This window comes from Artibeus jamaicensis, unplaced genomic scaffold, assembly GCF_021234435.1.
Source record: "Artibeus jamaicensis isolate MK-2021 breed Jamaican fruit bat unplaced genomic scaffold, CSHL_Jam_final contig_519, whole genome shotgun sequence".
NCBI lineage: Eukaryota > Metazoa > Chordata > Mammalia > Chiroptera > Phyllostomidae > Artibeus > Artibeus jamaicensis.
In genome coordinates, this window is record NW_026521871.1 from 44372004 (window position 1) to 44389686 (window position 17683).

Sequence of the window (17683 nt, forward strand, 5' to 3'; positions counted from 1 at the left end):
CCTCTCCTCCCCAAAACACAGATGAGCTGCCTTCTCAGAGCCCATGTCCCCTGCCCTTTCCCGGGTACCCGGATGAGCTCCTGGCCGCATCCAGGGTGCAGTCCTGGCCATGTATGTGGTTCAGAGGTGCCCAGACCTCCCCACGCTCCCTAAACCCTCCGCCCCTCTGTCTCCCCCAGGGTCTGTGCTTCAATGGCAGCGCCTTCGTCTTATACCTCTCGGCCGCTATTGTGGATGCGTCCTCCGTCTCCCCAGAGAGGGACAGCCACAACTTCAACAGCTGGGCCGCCTCGTCGGTGAGTGAGCCCTCTCACCCGCCCCCCACGATCACCTCCTTCCTCCCCAGGCCCTCTGGGGATCAGGAGGAGGACAAAGTCGTCCCGGAAAAAGCACCACCTGCAGCATGACACATGGGCAATGAGCTTTCGGTTTGAAAGCTTTGTAAATTGGCGGGGCCCCGATGGCCCGAAGTGCAAAGAGGCTGAAAGACTCTGCCTGAGTGAGAGCCAAATGTCTGGAACCAAACAAGTATTTGAGGGAGGAAAAAAAAGCCTTTGAGGCATTCTAAGAATAACCATACTGACTGCATTTCAAGTGGGGAGACTCTTGCAGAAAATGAACACAGTGATGCTATTTGCTTGTTTTTTTTTAAAGATTTTATTTATTTTTAGAGAGGGGAAGGGAGGGAGATAAAGAGGGAGAGATACATCAGTGTGTGGTTGCCTCTTACGCATCCCCCTACTGGGGACCTAGCCTGAAACCCAGGCATGTGCCCTGACCTGGAATTGCACAAGCGACCCTTTGGTTCGCAGTCCAGTGCTCAATGTACTGAGCCACATCAGCCAAGGCTGCTTGTTTGTTTTTGTTTTCTTTTAAGTAGAAATGTTTGATTATTCATTGAGAATGCTTAGAAAAATATACACCAACAGAGGAGTCCCTTTGGGGACTGTGATTGGATGATGACTGTGGAATGAGGGGCTTCTACTTTTTATTGGGTTGGCCAAAAAGTCTGTTTAGTTTTTTCTGTAAAATAAAAGACATATGTTTCATTTTCACCAATAACTTTGTTGATTTGGATATATTGAGTACGTCAGCTATCTCCCACTGTTGGCTTCTGTGGGTAGGGACCAGGGGTGCTGCTAAACATCTTCCAGTGCATAAGACAGCCCCCCAGCAAAAAATTCTTTGGCCAAAATGTCAATAGTACCAAGAAACTTCATGGACCACTTTTAACACATTCAATCAGTCACAGCACCTTCTCCATACACTGTACAAATCTTTTTGTGTATGTTTCAGTTGTGTTTTTACCTTTCTTGAAATAATAAAGCATAATATACTGAAAATGTTGCATATATTCTCCCACCTTCAATATTAAAATGGCTGCACAAAAATTCACCAATTTCAATACTTTTTTCATACATGCTGCTACGACAGCTGTCACAATACAGTCGAACAAAATTGTTTCAAACGAAGTTAAACACAACTAAACGCTGCTAGAGCCATCGCACGGAAAAAACTAAACCAACTCTTTGGCCAACCCAATAATTAGTTTCTGTACCGTTTGCATTTTTAAACCATGAATGTGTATTGTTTTTCTAACTTAAAAAACTGATTTTAAAGGTTTGTTTCATATTGGCTGTACAGTATTCCATCCGCAAAAGCAGCGTTGGGGAGGAGAAAGGGGGTGGGAGGGAGCAGCTAGACAGGAATGCCGAAGTGATGGTGTGAAAGCTGATTGACGATACAGGGGTATTCATTATAGTTTTTACTTATATTTCAAAGTTACTGCTTAAAGGGGGCAAGCATGGGGCACATGAGATTAAAAATCAGAAGCTTTGGCAGCACTGGACTCCAGTTAACACGTAGCAAGAATCCGCTGGCGCTGGGTGGAAGTGGCCCCGCAAGAGGGGCCTGCGTTTTCCAACTCACCATTCTCACCGCACACGCCCTGTTGGCTCCTCTCTTCCTCCCGCCCGCTCGATTCAACTTGGTTAACTGACCCTGTGGCAATCTGAGGTCAAGCCCTGGTCTAAAATTGCCTGTACAGTGGTCCCCCATTATCTGAGGTTTTGCTGTGTTCAGTTTGTTATCCACAGTCAGCCGCAGTCCAAAAACATTAAATGGAAAATTTCCAGAAACAAACAATTCCTAAGTTTTAAATTGCACGCCATCCCGAGTGTTGTGATGAAATCTTGCACCATCTTATTCTGTCCTGCCCGGGACATGAATCATCCCTTTTGTCCCTCATATCCACACTGTATAGGCTCCCTGCCCCTTACTTAATATTGCCTTCTCTGTTATCAGATAGGTTAACAGAGAGAGAACACACTCACAGAACTTTTGTTACAGTATATAGTTATAATTGTTCTATTTTGGTATTAGTCATTATTGTTACTCTCTTACTATGCCTGATTTATGAATTAAACTTTATCATAGGCATGTGTGTGCAGGGGAAAAACAGCATATACAGGGTTTGGTACTATCCGTGGCTTCAGGCATCCACTGGGGGTCGTGGAATGTATCTCCTGTGGACAAGGGGGGACTGATGTACCCCCTAAATTAGAAATACATGTGCTCTTCTCAGATGCACTCCCCCACGTTCACCCCTAAGTGACTACCCCAGGGTTATTTGAGCAGAACTGTAGGCTTTCCAGATAGGGTCCAAAGAAGAAAAACAAGATAGCCCGAAATCGTTTCAGAAGGAAGGTAATTGAACCAATAAAGCAGTTTTCGATGAGAAGGCCTGGAGTCGAGGGATGCTGAGGGCGTGAGTCGGTGGGGGTGAGTGATCATTTTGCTAATTAGCATGTGCCCTAAACCCCTTTTCTGTTATGCTTTTTCCCTCCAGTTTTTCGCCTTCCTGGTCACCATCTGCTACGCTGGAAACACATATTTCAGCTTTATAGCTTGGAGATCCAGGACCCTGCAGTGATTTGCCATTCCGAGAATTAAGAGGGGGAGAAAAGGAAGAGTCTCACTGTAAAAACAGCTGTAGGTATAATGTATATTTCCAGAGAATTATATTTAACTAATGTTTTTATATACTTAGTTAAATTTCGCTCCATGGTTTGTTACAATTAAACTAGATACGTGTTCGCAAAGTGCTATAGGTTATAATGACCTCTTAAAGATCTTGCTGGTGTCTTCATACACCTTATCATTATTTTCCTAGACAATGTATAAATGGATAAAATGCTAATATGAAGAAAGTGTCAAGTTTGTAAACCTAACTTTTAAAATGCCAGATTTTTTTTTTTGATTAAATGTTTCAAAATCTTGAATAACATTTTATTGATTTGAGAAAGGAGACCTGTGGCCAAAGGCCAAGGCGGGGCACTATGCTTCATTCTCTCAGGGCTGTGCAGGTACCATGTTGCTAGGAGACACTTGTCTGTGGCCATTAGGCTAGGGTGATAGGAGAGAGCCATCTTCCCAACTCGGGGATCATTGGTGTCTGCGATTCTCACCTGCCAACCAGTAGACCCAGGGAGCATCTGATGAGACATTGGCCTTAGAGCTTGGTAGTGAGTTCTCCCTAAGTGGTGCTGCTGAGTCCAGTGACTGCTGCACGAGTGGCATTTTTCTAATGATATTAAAATCAGTGCATAATCATTAAGAGGATAAATACTTGCATGTACCTTAAAATCATCTGGCTGACCACAGTGGCACATGTACCATATTCTGTGGGAAATACGGGACCAAAAGTTCTCAGAGCTCTGGTGTCCAGCAATGATACTTTGTAACATTGTTAGATGTTATCAGACGGGGGGGGGGGGGGACCCCGGGGGGGACCCCCAGCCGGCAAGGCAGATGTGCACTCAGAGGAAGTATTATCAGGCAGGATGGTTCTTCCAACAGCAGTGTATCTTGGGTGATTTTTCAACATGAGCTTCTTTTTGAAAAACAAAAAACCACAGAAACGTTAGTGTAGCTGATGACAGCAAAGGAAGTTTCAGCCTGGTACTCACTCTGTGGACGCGCCCCCTGAGGCCCCTGCTCTGGTCGGACAGACCTATTTTTTTCTGTTGTTTGTGTCATCTTCCTATTTATGGGAGTCTAACTCCTTATCCGAGTTCTGCCTACCCCTGTCCGGGAGAGTCTAACGTGTCTCTTACGTGTTATTCCTTACATGTCTAACAACACCCACCCCAGACCTTGGAAAGAAACAGTAAGGAATGTCCTTGAGTTGTGGGTCCAAAGAGGTAGTGGGCAGGGGGGCACCGCAAATGAGAGGCAGGTGGGGTGCGGATGTGTGGGGAAGGGCGGGTGCTGGGGGCTCAGGGGGCCGTGAAGGTCGAGCACATCCATGCAGACCTGCGGGTGATCGGCGCTGCGATCTCTTTGGAGCCGCATTCCCAGTCATCACCGAGACAGCCTGTGACTCGCTCATTTTGCAAGAAAAGCAGAGACAGCCCATCAGAGTTTGGGTGCTCTGTTCTGTTTATCACTCACACAGAGGCATATTCATCTTCCATGTACTCCATGCATTTTTTAAAGTACTTTAGATTGCAATCAAGTCTCAATAAAAGGCAGAAAAACTGTAACCTACAAAGATCTGTTTCTGGAAACAGTCATCAAGAAAGAAGCCTGCTTTTACGTCTCTCTCTTCTCTCTGTCTCCCCGCGTGGGTGTGTGACTTCTATAATCCTGCCTGCATTCAAGGAAGCAACCTCTGGGGTAAAGTGTTCCATAAACCGCTTAGAGATATATTCCAAATAGATGACAAATATAGGTCTTTCTGGAGCCGGTAGCGCCAAGCAGACCTATTTCGAGAGAACAGTGACTTGATTGTGTCCTTGCAGGGTCACTTGCTGTCCTGTCTCTATCTGTGGTTTTTCAGGACCATGACCCTGTGTGGTGCTCTGAGAGGTCACCAAAACACAGTGCTACACAAAACAAACAAACAAACAAACAACCCCAGCATGTATTTTTAACCGAAAGGAAATTATTATTTCCTCTTTTGACTACCAAGAGACTTTAAGTGTGGGTTTTTAGACAACAAAATGAGGGTTGTTCAGATGAAGCAGTAAGATTTGAACTGTGCTTCATTCATTTTTCTCTTAAGGAAGAAAGAAAACACAGAGCCACCTGCCCCACAGCCAGCCTAACCAGAAGAACAGGTTTCTGGAAAAGGGTGGAAGAGGGATGGTCTGTATGTGCTTAAACTCTCCTCTGCCATCTGCGAGCACCGTGGGCATTCACCTCGCAGCCCTTCCAAAACCAGCACATTGCTCTGATGGATTCGGGGGGTTTCAGTTTGACGTATTGGCCCACTCGTGGCCAATCAATGAAACGCTTTAAGCAATTCATCCTTCTCCATTGCTCCATTTCCAACTCAGAGCCCCCAAAGGTAAATATTTAGCCCCTATTTAAAAAAAACTACAAGAGAAGCTGGAGATAAGAATGTTCAATATCAGTTATTTCTGGGCATCTTTAAATCGCATCCTTCCTAGGAAAGTCCCTTCCGGGTATCAGCACACCAAAGATTTTACAGACATAAAATATCTCTGTGTAGAGCACAGGCCATTAAAAACACTAACTGAAGATGCAGCCCCGGGTAGAAGAAAATCAATTTTAGAGTTTCTATTTCTGTCGCCTAAACAACTATTATTTTAGCTGAATGATGATTTTTCACACAAAAAATAATCTGGGCGTATCAGGCTAGGTGCCCACAGACACACCGGAAAAGGTGATGACCCAAGAGGCATTTAACTTGGCCTCACGAGAAGGTTCTCCTGCCAGCAGGCTGCCAGGTGCGAACTGGAAGCCTACAGCTGGGAGGGAAGGTGAGGTAAATGGGCCAGTGTCAGTGACTTAGGACAATTGGGAAGATCCGACTGCAGATAGCGATGAGTTGGAGAGTCAGTAAATTAAGGTGTGAGGTGTGTATGTAAAAGAAGATAGATAGGGTTCCAGGGAACAGGCTCGGCCGCACAGAGGTGGTGGCTTTGCAGACACTTAGGAATGAATGGCCAAGGGCGGGAAAGATGTTGGCTGCGGGAACGCTTCATTCGGAAGGTACTTTTGAGAAACACCCATGTCCGTGGCAGGTTTTTCAAATAATACACAGAGTGAGCAAATCCAGAATGCGGCAGACCTTGCCGCTGCCTCTGCCACACCACTTTTCCGTTCCTCCTGTTCTCTAACCACTGTGGTTTCTACTCAGTGTCTCCACCACCCACTTATGCGCCAGGTCCTTCCTGGAAGCCAGCGCCACTGTGACTCTAGGAATGGAGCATATGGCTCGGCTGGAAGTAATTCTACCCCCAAGCCCCGCTGATTGGTTCAGGGGTGGGTGTGTGACCCAAGGCTTGCTCAGAAGTTCTGGAAAAGGAGTTCTGAGGACAAATGGATGCAGGAAGTTGTTGGCAATATATTGTGACCACAAGGGGGAGCCAGCCATGGGGTAACAGCAACAAGAAGGAAGAGAAAAGAGGGGAAAAGTAACTCCATCCTGATTACATTCACCGAGCCATTGCATTCATTCAGCCCCTTGTCGACACACTCTGGGCTCTGCAGTCACCTGAGCAATCATACCTGCTTTGCCTCAACTAACTTCTGTTACCTGCAACAGCATATCCATCCTAACCAATACACAGGACATCCTGGCAAATGGCTTTCAAGCAACGGCATAAAATATCGGTTCCCATTTACTTTCAAATAGTAAGCCACCACAGGGCCTTCGGTAGATGACAGTAATGGTGGGATAAATCCACTTTAGCACCAGGACTCATTGTCAAAAGAGAGGTTTCTAAAAATGGGAAATTTAGAGTTCACTGCCATGCCTGGCATGACTCAGTTGGTTGGGCTTCATCCCACAAAGCCAAAGGTCACTGGTTTGACTCCTGGTCAGTGCACACGCCTGCCTATGTTGTGGATTTGGTCCACAGTCGGGTTGCAGGCAAGAGGCAACCGATTGATGTTTCTCTCCCTCACTTTCTCCCTTCTTTCCCCCCTTTCTCTGTCTCTCAAAAAAAAAAATCCACTTGAGAGAGTGATTCAACCTTCCTGATGCTATTGTTTAAGGGCGGTGATAGCACGAAAGATTCTAAAAAGAGCAGTAGCTGGAACGATGGGTTCTCAGAGGAATTTCTGTGATCTGACTGGTCACTGCAATGGGAAAGCTCAGTTGAAGAGGGAAACACGAAACCATCTGGCCTCCAACCATTTTAACTTAAAGAGAACTCCACCTTCTGCCTCAAAGACAGACAGTCCCTCCTGAAAAGCCACTCTCCTCTCTGGCAGGAGGTCAGCCATTAAGTGCCAACCAACATTGACCCTGTTGGGGTGAGGGTTAACCCTAAACTCCTAACAAAAAATAAAAAGAGCTTAGAAATAAGTCAAAGGTGGTGCATTTTTTTAATCAAATTAAAACTGTAATGAGAGGCTATGCCGCACCCTCTACAATGGCTAAGATTGAAAAGGCTGCAGTACCAAGTGTTAGCGAGGCTGCGAACCGTTGGAATCCTTGGACATGGCTGGTGGGACTGACGGTTTTCATCCACAAGCCCATGTTTCATAAAGTTGAACGTGCATTTCTAGTCCGACCCAGCAATCCCATTCATAGGTATTTACTCAAACGCGTCCACAGAAGGACTCGTGCAGGAGTATGCACAGCAGTTCTATTCATAATGGGCCCACACTAAACACACCCCAAGTGACTGTCCCAGCGGTGAACAGACACGCGGCGGTGTAGTTGTACAAGGAAATACTGCCGACGATAAAAAAGGAGCGAACCACGGGTGCCTGCACCAGTGTGGACGAGTCACCAAATCAGTGTATTGAGTGAAACAGGCCAGACCAAAATATACGTTTGGTTCTAGTTACATGAAGTCCAGGGAGAGGGAAGACAAAGCTGGAGGGACAGGAAGCTGGCCGGTGGTTGCCTGGGGTGGGGGTGGACGGGACGGCTCGGGAGGGGCAGGGGGAGCGTCCTGCAGTGGGAGAAACACTCTCCGTCTCAACGGTGGTGTGCCCATACCTTCGTGTGCCCATACCTTGCGTGTGCCCATACCTTGCGTGTGCCCATACCTTCGTCAGAATGCACACACTGTTTCCTTAAAGTGGGTGCATTTTATTTTGTGGAAATTACACCTTGATAAAGTTGGCTTTTAAAAGAAAAAAAAGGTGGCATATTTTTTAATGTTCACGACAGCCCTTCTCCCACCCGCCATGCTGTCGGAGCGGTTACTGCCGCCTCTCTCCCATCTGGTGTGTGACGTTCTGCAGTCGGGACGGTGGGTTTTCATTCCTGGCTCCCTGCTGGAGCTCAGCACACTGCGTGGAACAGAGTATGTGTTCAGTAAACACCTACTGTGGTGAGGAGTCCCAGAAGACCGAAGGATGAGATAAACCTATAGCGAGGGCGAGCCTGAGTGTGGCTGAAACCGGAGCTGTCAGAATAGGGGCTTGCCCAGGAGATGTGGGGGGTGGACGGGTGGATCTAGCCACGGGAGGGTTCTGGGCATTACAGAGGGGCCTGCAGGTGAGGAGCTGAATCTGTGGGTCCATTTACGGTGCTTGGAAATAGGTTGTGGAGTGTCAGAAAAGTGCTTCATAAAAGACCTACCAGGTGGTTAGTGAGCTCGGTACCTGGGAAAACACACAACTGCTGATTGGTTTCCGGAACATGTGAATGACCAATCACCTAACAACCTCCAACCACTTAATGATACAGTATGAGGTTGAACCAAGTGAAATAGCCAATATTTGCCTCTTTGGCCTACGAATATGGCAATTTCATCTGATTGAACCTACCTTTTTATACCTGACTAGTCAGTTTTCAAACGTGATGTCAGTTTGAAACATCTTTGCCTTAGATAAAACAGGGGGCCACAGCCTCATTTACCTGATGAGGACCACTGAGTCTCCACTAAGTGGCCAGTGACTTGCCCAAGGTCGCACAGCGAGTGATGAGAACAGCTTGGGCTGACGCGGAGGTCTTCTCACTCCTGGGCCCAGCTCCTCTGCCGGGCTGATGGAAAGCATCAGTCCTGTGAAGAGAGGAACCAGGTGAAAACTATACACACAGGGTGTGGGATGAAGTGGTACAGCACTTCCAGAAATCTGTTTGGCGATACGTATGACGAGCCTGGAAAAAATATTCATTCCCTCGGACTTGGGAATCTCTCTTTTAGGAATCTAAGATTCACGCACAGTGGTGTTAATCCTGGTCTTATGTATAACAATTAAAAATAAAGAACAGGATCAGCCTGAAACCCTCACAGTAGGAGAATGTTTAAACAATTAAACCCACCGAACACGACTTTAGAAATTAATGCACTACCACCCACGCCCGCGCCCAAACATATCCAGAATCAGAATTGGTTAGCAACATCATTGATGACTTACTGTCTCTTCTGAACACACTTCTCAAGCTGTGCCGAACCACAGTTGCAAGAATGGTGATTAAATGGAAGATCGGTGGTCTGAGTGCTGTCTTTCTAAAAATACATAATGGAGAAAAGTAAGTTGTACATGCGCGCAAAAATCGATGCTGCCGCCAAACACTGTGAGGAATTTTTCATAGGAAATGTTTGTGGTATAACTGGAAGTTTACAAAAGGCAGAGCAGACCCAGTTGTAAAGAGTGCTGGGATCATGGGGTAGTTTTTGTTTTCTTTGTTTTTCTGAGCCCCGACCCCAATTTTCTTCTATGAGTAGGAGGAAATAGATTCATGATCAGGAAATAACACCTATTTTAGAATAAAAGACAAGAGAAGGCAGTGGTTTCAGCAGATTGGAAAAACCAGCATCCTCACTATTAGTGGGAAAAGGTGGACAAGTAGCCAGAGCAATTGCATGAAAACCATTCAAGGGACTCGAGCCATTGCCTCTGTCTCCTCTTGAAGGGAGTGTAGACATCTTTGGCCATCATTTATCCCATTTGTGAAAGGTTTCATGGATAAATTAGGAAAGAGAGCCTCTCCTCTCCTCCCCTCCTCTCCCCCCTCCTGAGAACTTCCTAGAAGAAATACCAATTGTGGTAGAAAACATTAGCACCAGAAGGTAATCATTCCCTACATTTATATGTTCTTTTATTACCTTTCTTAACATTTGCAAATACATTTCTGTTTGGACCTCAAAGACAAGTGGTATCAGCCCATTTCACAAATAGGAACACAGAGGTTGATCAAAAATTCACTGGAAAAGGATGTAAAAAGCAGCTCCTGGGAAAGTGTCATGGAGACCTGCTGCTTCTGCCTTTCTGTCTTAGCTTGGGCTGTGGTAACAAACCGAATGTTGCGTATGCTGGGTGCCTTCAATGACAGAAATTTATTTCCTCACAGTCCTGAACCTGGGCCGTCCAAGGTCGGGGTGCAGCCATTGCGGGCTCTGGTGAGAGGGGTCTTCCTGGCTTGTAGATAAGCCGCCTTTGCCGTAAGAGGGGGAGATGGGAGGGGAGAAATCAGGTGTTTCTTATAAGGGCACTAGAGCCATTACGGAGACTCCACCCTCCTGACCTTACCCAACCTTGGGCCTCATCTCCAAAACAATACACTGGAGGTTAGGACCTCAACATTGGGATTGGGGCAGGGGTACATATTCACTCCATAACACTGCCAAATATTCAATCCCTTTTCTGAGATCTGCACCCTAGTTTTTTGGGGGGAATCACCCCTCCCCCACTCAGTTCCTGTGGTTCTAGAGAACTACTCACCCCCAGCTCTATGCCCAAATGGACCTTGGCCTGTCCAATAGAAGTGGTCCACCTCTCTGGATATAATGATTGGTTGAAAGGCAGAGCCATGACCCATATTTGGACCAATGTAAAGTCCTGGACTAAATATCCCCCTCTTCCATGAAATTCATGTGTTGAAACCCTAACCCCCAATGTAACTGTATTTGGAGATGGGGTTCTAAGCTAAGAGGAAGAAACACCATATTTCTCTCTTTCTCTCTCTCTCTCTCTCTCTCAACTCAGAGAAGGGCCATAGGAGGAGACAGTGAGAAGGTGCCTGTCTACAAACCAGGAAGAGGGGCCTCACCAAGAAATCAACCCCAGTGGCACCTTGGTCTTGGACTTCTAGCCTCCAAAACTGAGAGAATAAATCTGTTGTTGGCACCTCCCAAACTGTGATATCTAGTTACAACATTTTAAGCAGGTGAACACTGTGCCAGAAGCACTGGGAGCCAGGTACGCTTATAAAGAGAAGGGATCATTAGCCCAGGGGAACTACATGCTGCCAGACGTCAGGAGAGAGCCTGCCTGAGAGAACAGCTAACCCTGCAGGGTCTGAAACCATGAGGCAGAGGTCCCGACTGCCCAATTTGAGGACCTAGATCCCACTGTGTCTGAAGTAGGTTTCCTGTCTGCATTCCCCAGTTATTCACAGTTGCATGAGTCATTGCATTCTTTTTGCTTGAGTTTTGTCACTTGCACCAACTAATACGGAGTTAACTCTCATCATTATATCTGACCAGATATGTCATCCTAATCACACTGGTGTAAATGAGTTGTGGTCAGACAGCGACACTAATTGAAGCCTTGGACACTGCACCCCCTCAGGGTAGGTGGATGGAGAAGAACTTGGAAATTCTTGAATTCTCACCAGCTACCTATCTGGCTTTTCCCCTTCCTGGGTATGAAATCTTTAAATGGGGCTATGCAGTTCTTTGCCCCCCAGGAGGCAGCCCCTCACACTGAAAAAGCATCACACCAATGTACACATCTCAGCGAACTTGGCAGCAGCTCTGATCTGGGGACCCTCTTCTTGAACATCAGGGCAGCACACGGCTCTTGTGCTGCCAAACATCTTGCTCAAGCTCTCACATGGTCGTGATGAAGTGATTAACACAAAGTGACCACTACCAGTTGTTATTTCCTATCTGTGCTGGTGACACATTAGCCAACAGCCGTCAGAGAAACCCAGCAAAGTTTCAAGTCCAGTGAGCTCAGGAAATGACAGTGGCCTCGTAGTCCAGCATGCATCTGAATCTGTGGGAGGTGGGGAGGACTTAGCAAAACATGGCTTGCTGAGCCTCACCGCCAGAGTTTCTGATTCAGCAGTTCTGGGTGGGGCCCAAGAATTTGCATCTCCCCCAAGTTCCCAGGTGCTGCTCTGGTCTGGGGAGCATACGTTGAAAACCACTGATTTAGAAGGTTGTTGCAGGATGGGATGAAGGCCACGCGGTGGAGGAGAAATTATCCAGTGCTTGGTTTTTCTGCTTCCCTGAACCTTCACGCCAGCAAAGACTCCCTACTGTCTCCACTGTGGGGTTTTTGAAGCCTGGGACAAGGACAGGAGTGAAAATGTAAAGCTACATGACAAATAATCCACAAGGCCAACGTCATGCCTGGGGGTGCAGAGCTGGAAATAGAGAATTTCTGCGTGGCTGTGGCCCTGTCCCAGCAGCTGCTAGGAGCAATTATCATTGTTTCACAGAGGAAGAAATGGATGGACCAGGTGACTGCTGGCTATCTAAAGAAAAAACAGATATCTGAGGCAGTTTGGGTGGGGAGTCATGAAAACTGACAATGTCTCAACTTTGGCAATGACTGATTCTCAGACTTGAGTGTTCACCAGAATCACCTGAGAGACTTTGTCAAAACAGGTTGCATGACTATCTCCACATTCTAGAATTATAAAGACTGCCACATTGATGACAGTCTTCTGATGATGACGGAACAGCCTGGCACCCAATAATCTCATAAAGGAGATTTTTAAATATTAATGCCAAAAAAGATACAAGTTAAGAACTTAAGAGTTAAAGATTAAAACAAAAAGATTTTATAGCCTTAGTTATAGTTGATAGCTTAAGTGATTAATGCATGCAGAAGCTGTGGTTTCAGGAACTGGAATGTAGGACCTGTGACTCCAGGAGGTCACAAGCAATTTGACCTTTGTGCCTGAGGGTGTCTGCAAGTAGCTGATGGAGATGGTATCTCAGCTCCTGTGTTCTAGGGTGGGAACTTCTGCAATACAGATAAAGAGTTGATCAGCAGATAAAGAAGTACTAGGAAAACTGTTGCACGACTGCAACTCTTATCTGATTAACCTTTTTCCAAACCCCTTACCTACCCTTTCCTTCTCCCTATAAAAACATCAGCTTGAAATGAGATGTTAAGACTTGGGTTGTTTGGGGAGGGGTTTAGGGTACATAACCTGCTGTCTTCTCCGATTGCTGGCATCTGAATAAACTGCCCATGAAGATTCAATCCTTGTCTCTACTTACTGGTTCTGGTAGTGACAGTCAGCACAAATGCCAGCTTTTCTAGTTTCAGCCTGGCCCCAGGAACACTCTGCTAAAAAACACTGATAAAGATATCCCACTGGGGTAGTCCTGTTTGGGCCTGTTCATTTAAAATTAACCCAGATGGAACACAACCTAGTATATTCCTTGAATAACTGTTTGGCAGCTCCTAATGGAAGTAAACATGCTCACCATGTGGCCCGACAAATCCACTCATTGGTATTTGCCCCAAAGAAATGAGAGTTTATGCCCATCAAAAAAAAAAACAACAAAAAACCTTACCAGAATGTTCATCACAGCTTTATTGGGTGCAACAAGATGAATCTCAAATGCACTGTGTTGAGTAAAAAAAGTCAGATATAAATAAGATTACTGTGTATTATTTCAGGTATATTGTGGACCCTGAGAAAGGGCCCCTGGGGACTAACTGGACTCAAATTTTTTTAAAAAGAAAAACACAAGGACAAAAACCAAAAACCCCAGAGCTTACCAATCTTTTCTACACAGGGGCCTATCACACACACTATTTCAAGAAGCCTGCACTCAGCTGCCTGCCTTCTGCATTGAATTCCTGCCATTTGAGCCAGCCCTTACAAAGGAGTTCCTGGAACTGTATTTCAACTAATAGGAGTGAGGCTTTCCCCAATCACCATCTTCACCAACCAATCAGAGTGGCTCTATTCTGATCAATCAGGATAGTTTCTTTTGGACCAAACTCAGGATTTAAAGTCCTTATTTGCATGAGGATGGACCAATCAAGGACCAGGGTCAGGAACTCCTGTCTCTGTAAGTCAGCCCCACTCTGCCTCTGAGAGTATACTCTCCCTTTCTACTGAAGACTGGGGTTCCCTGGCTGGAACTGAAACAAAGTTGAAACACTAACGACACCTGGCAGAGCCAGAGTGGAGAAAAGCAGGCAGGAGAAGGCGGCGCAGAGGAGAACAGAGCACCCCTGAGGAGACAGGCATGGAGCAGAGCAGAGAGCTTGGAGCGGTCTTGCCTAGAGCACCCTAACAGCTATGTTGTTCACAGTCTTGCTGCTTCAGGATTGAGCTGTAACGCCATTGAGCTGTTGTTCCACAGCGCTGATGTATCACAACTGAGTTGTTGCACTGAACAGTTTCCTTCTTCACTGCACTCCAAATTGGGTTCTGTTGGCGTTGAACTGGCAGAACCATAGTGATAGAAGCAGACTATGTTGATACCTGAAGCATGGCAGAAAAAGGGGTGCAATGAGGAAAGGCAGACTAAGGAGGAGTAGGAGGGAACTTGGGGTATTGGCATGTTCTGTTTGTCGATCTGGGTGGTGTCTACACAGGGGTAGACACGGAAAAAGTTAAGGTTGTTGAACATGGGGGCTTTAGACATTTTAGTGTATGCAAGTTAAAGTAGGTTCTCTGAACACACATCCCCACCCACACACCTCCCCAGGAGGCTCAGACCCAGCTGTGGCCCCCGCCTTGCCCACTTCGGAAAGCCTTCTGCCCCCTCCTGCAGTACCTTTCCGGAAAGCGCTTGTCCTGCGCCTCCCTGTGGGGTTCACCACAGCTGGATGGGCGTTTCCCGCCAGGGCAGGGGACGTGTGCGCCCCGCCCTCTCTACTCGGCCCGCGGACCGCACACCCGCGATCAGGCCCCGCCCCCTGCCCCGCCCCATCCCCCGCCCCGCCTTATCTGGGCCCCGGGGTCCCCGGGCCGGGGAAGCGGCCGGCTGGCAGGGCCGCGCGATGTCGCACGGCGCTGGGCTCGTCCGCACCACGTGCAGCAGCGGCAGCACGTTCGGACCCAGGGCTGGCGGGGGACAGCAGGGCGCGAGCCCTTCGGAAGGTCTGCTGGACCCCGTCTACCCCCGCACCCATGGGGCCCTGCTGAAAGTGGCGCAGATGGTAAGAGAGGCGGGGCCGCAAGGCCGGGGTCACACGGAGTGGCCCAGGAAGGAAGGGATCGGGCCGGGAGGGGGCGCGCCGGGCGGAACCCGCGGGCGCCGCGCGCCGCGGATGGGGTTCGGCAGCGCCAAAGTTAAGTTGGAGGAAGTTTTCCTCCCCGAAAGTTGGCTGTGCAGCCCCCGCCGACTCGGAACGCAGCCCCTCTCCCAGGCCCTTGCTCCGGAGGACCCATCTCCAGGGTCCCGAGCTCTTCCAGCCACGCTTCTGCGTAGCCTCGCCCGCCTCCGGATAAAAACCGCGGGCAGAAGTTCCTTTAGCTCTTCCTCTTCTCTGGGCCGCGCCGCTTCGAACCCGAGCGGTTGGGGCGGAAAAGTCGCCCAGGCCGCGGCGCGGGCAGCGAAACCCGACCTCCTCTTCTGCCCGGCCTCCTCTTTCCTCCGAACCCAGCGCCCAGGGCTCCCCGCTCTGTGCGCACTTTTGCCCCCGGAAGGGAGTCCAGAGGTCTTGCGTTCCGGGGTGGGGGAAAAGAATTGGGACCCCGGGCAGCCGTCCTGGGCCCCCGTCCTCTCAAGTTCAAAGGGGTGCCCCAGGTCTTAGGGGACTGTGGAAGGCAGATGATCAATGAGGAAGGCCTGTTTTGGCGAATCCTTACTTATTTGGGGAAGGAGGAGTCGCCTGAATGCGGGTCACCTGTGGAGCCAAGAGGGCTGCGGGTCTGGGCTGAGTGGGACAGCGCAGGGGGTCTTCCAGGAGGGCAGATGTTGCCTGGCCTGTTCGCTTGTTCCCCACTCTTTTCTCCCTTCCATATTTTTCTTTAAAATATTTTCATCTTAAACACCTTTCCTGTTGTCTGTGTTTTGAAGCTGGGTTGGACTGGTCGTGGCTCTCTGCTCATTGTGATGTTTGCAGCGAGAATGGTGAAGAGGGAAGTGGCCGTTTTGAAGTGGAATGTGGAGAAAAGAATGTGGGGCTAGGAACAAGGTCAGAGCCCCAGAAGCTGGGCCTGCCGAGGGGGACCAGCCCCAGGGGTCTGGACACAGAGTGAGAGCTGCCCACGAATGCTTAACACTGTCATTCTGGTGTGTGTAGAGGGGGCTCTCATTTCCTGCTTGGCCAGATCTGAAGGAAGGGGACTGAATGCCCTTTTCTCTAAGAATGGCGTCTTGATTGACCAAGAATTAGGAAGTAAAGGAATGTTAGTTACTGCTAATGAAAGAAAAATTGTACTGAGCAATGTCGATTTCGAGCAAGGCCTTTTTGGGGTGTCTGATTAAGAGCGATCTGATCGGCCAAAAAGAGGGGACCAGTTTACCTCCCATCCTTAAAAATTGGGTGGGGTGGTACAGGCGAACCTGAGAACCAGAAGACATACCTGGGCAGAATGATGGTGTGCAAAGATTGGGATCAGGAGCATCAGTCTTGGTCTGTGAGTTTTATGGACAAAGGCAGTGGGGTGAGTAGGCTCCCTGACGGTCTATGCGTGAGGTGGACAAAGACTGGAGAAGAGAAACCTCCATTTCATTTTAAGCTCCTCAATTAGCTCCCGCCTGTGGCCCTTGTGGCCCTTGTGCCGGGTTGCAGGTGACATTGATGGGGCCTGTGCCAAAGAAGAGAATAGGACATGGAGAATTGCTCCTCTGTGTGCCCCGCACAAAACCTCACCCAGGGGATTGTCACTCCTCCTTCCTTCCCTGGGGAACTCCCGTGGCTGCAGGCTGATTTGAGCAGATTCCCCTGGGAGTGAAGTGGCCCCTGCAGCGTGGTCCTGTTACAACAGAGAGACTATTTGGGACTCTCTGCTTGGACCTCTCATCTGACTCCTCCCCATTCTCCTCTTTTCTGGGCCACCGGCTTGGGTATTGGGTGTTCATTTGTCTTCTCGGTGGGAAAACTCATAGCCACATTCTAGCATTGGGGGAGAGCAGGGGCAGTAGTGCCACCCTTAGGACACTCCATGGGTCTCTCATTTTGACCACTGATGTCTCACCTGTATGACCCTCTGTCCTGGATGTCCTCTACAGTGTTTTCATCATGGTCCCATCAATGGACCTACCTATATACAACCTTACGACATCCTCCGAAAGGCTCTTTCTTCCTTTGGAGAGCAGCTCCCTCTTTTTGCTTTGGGAATGTCAATTGGATACAGACAATTTGGCAAACCGGCTGGCAGTTAGTTTCTCAGACTATGAAACATAGAGCTGTCGTGTGATCCAACAATTCTGCTCCTGGGAGTATGTATACTCAAGAGACATGGAAACATGTCCACACAAAAATCTGTACACAAAGGTTCACAGCAATATTATTCATAACAGCCAATAGGTAGAAACAACCCAAACGTCTGTAAACTGATAGATGGATAAATAAAACGTAGCATATCCATATAATGGAATATTACTCCACAGAACGTGGAATAAACTACTGACACACACTACAGTGTGGCTGAATCTTGAAGACAAGATGGGAAATGAAAGCAGCCAGGAACAAAAGGCCACATAGTATGTGATTGATTCTACTTAGATGAAATGTCCAGAATAGGCCAATATGCAGAGACAGAAAGTGGGTTAGTGGTTGCTTCAGGCTGGAGGGTTTAGGAGTGATGGGGGTA

At 48.0% G+C, this 17683-nt stretch overlaps 2 protein-coding genes and 1 long non-coding RNA gene across 7 annotated transcripts in view; 2 read left to right on the top strand and 1 right to left on the bottom strand.

Moving 5' to 3' along the window:
* The window catches only part of CMTM8 (CKLF like MARVEL transmembrane domain containing 8), an 82150-nt gene extending 78420 nt beyond the window's left edge, over positions 1 to 3730 (top strand). Inside the window, exons 2-3 of one of the 2 annotated variants that reach the window (XM_053669233.1) lie at positions 180 to 296; positions 2849 to 3730. In XM_053669233.1, the coding sequence (XP_053525208.1) occupies positions 180 to 296; positions 2849 to 2932 (201 nt within the window). In that variant the 3' untranslated portion in view covers positions 2933 to 3730. The remainder of the gene's footprint in view (positions 1 to 179; positions 297 to 2848) is intronic. The other variant, XM_037148215.2, reaches the window with a different exon arrangement.
* A 5124-nt stretch (positions 3731 to 8854) lies between these two features.
* LOC128628015 (uncharacterized) lies at positions 8855 to 14805 on the bottom strand. 4 transcript variants are annotated; one of them, XR_008392326.1, is made up of 6 exons: positions 14694 to 14805; positions 13684 to 14398; positions 13476 to 13527; positions 12842 to 12915; positions 9352 to 9443; positions 8855 to 8993 (listed from the first exon to the last, which is right to left on the bottom strand). It is a non-coding gene; the product is annotated as an uncharacterized LOC128628015 (long non-coding RNA). The 4 variants fall into 4 exon arrangements; XR_008392327.1 differs by lacking the exon at positions 12842 to 12915; XR_008392324.1 differs by having other exon boundaries at positions 13476 to 14398.
* A 45-nt stretch (positions 14806 to 14850) lies between these two features.
* CMTM7 (CKLF like MARVEL transmembrane domain containing 7) overlaps positions 14851 to 17683 on the top strand; it is a 44810-nt gene continuing 41977 nt past the window's right edge. The window contains exon 1 of the mRNA XM_053669119.1: positions 14851 to 15078. Coding sequence (XP_053525094.1) covers positions 14920 to 15078 — 159 coding nt within the window. The 5' untranslated portion in view covers positions 14851 to 14919. The remainder of the gene's footprint in view (positions 15079 to 17683) is intronic.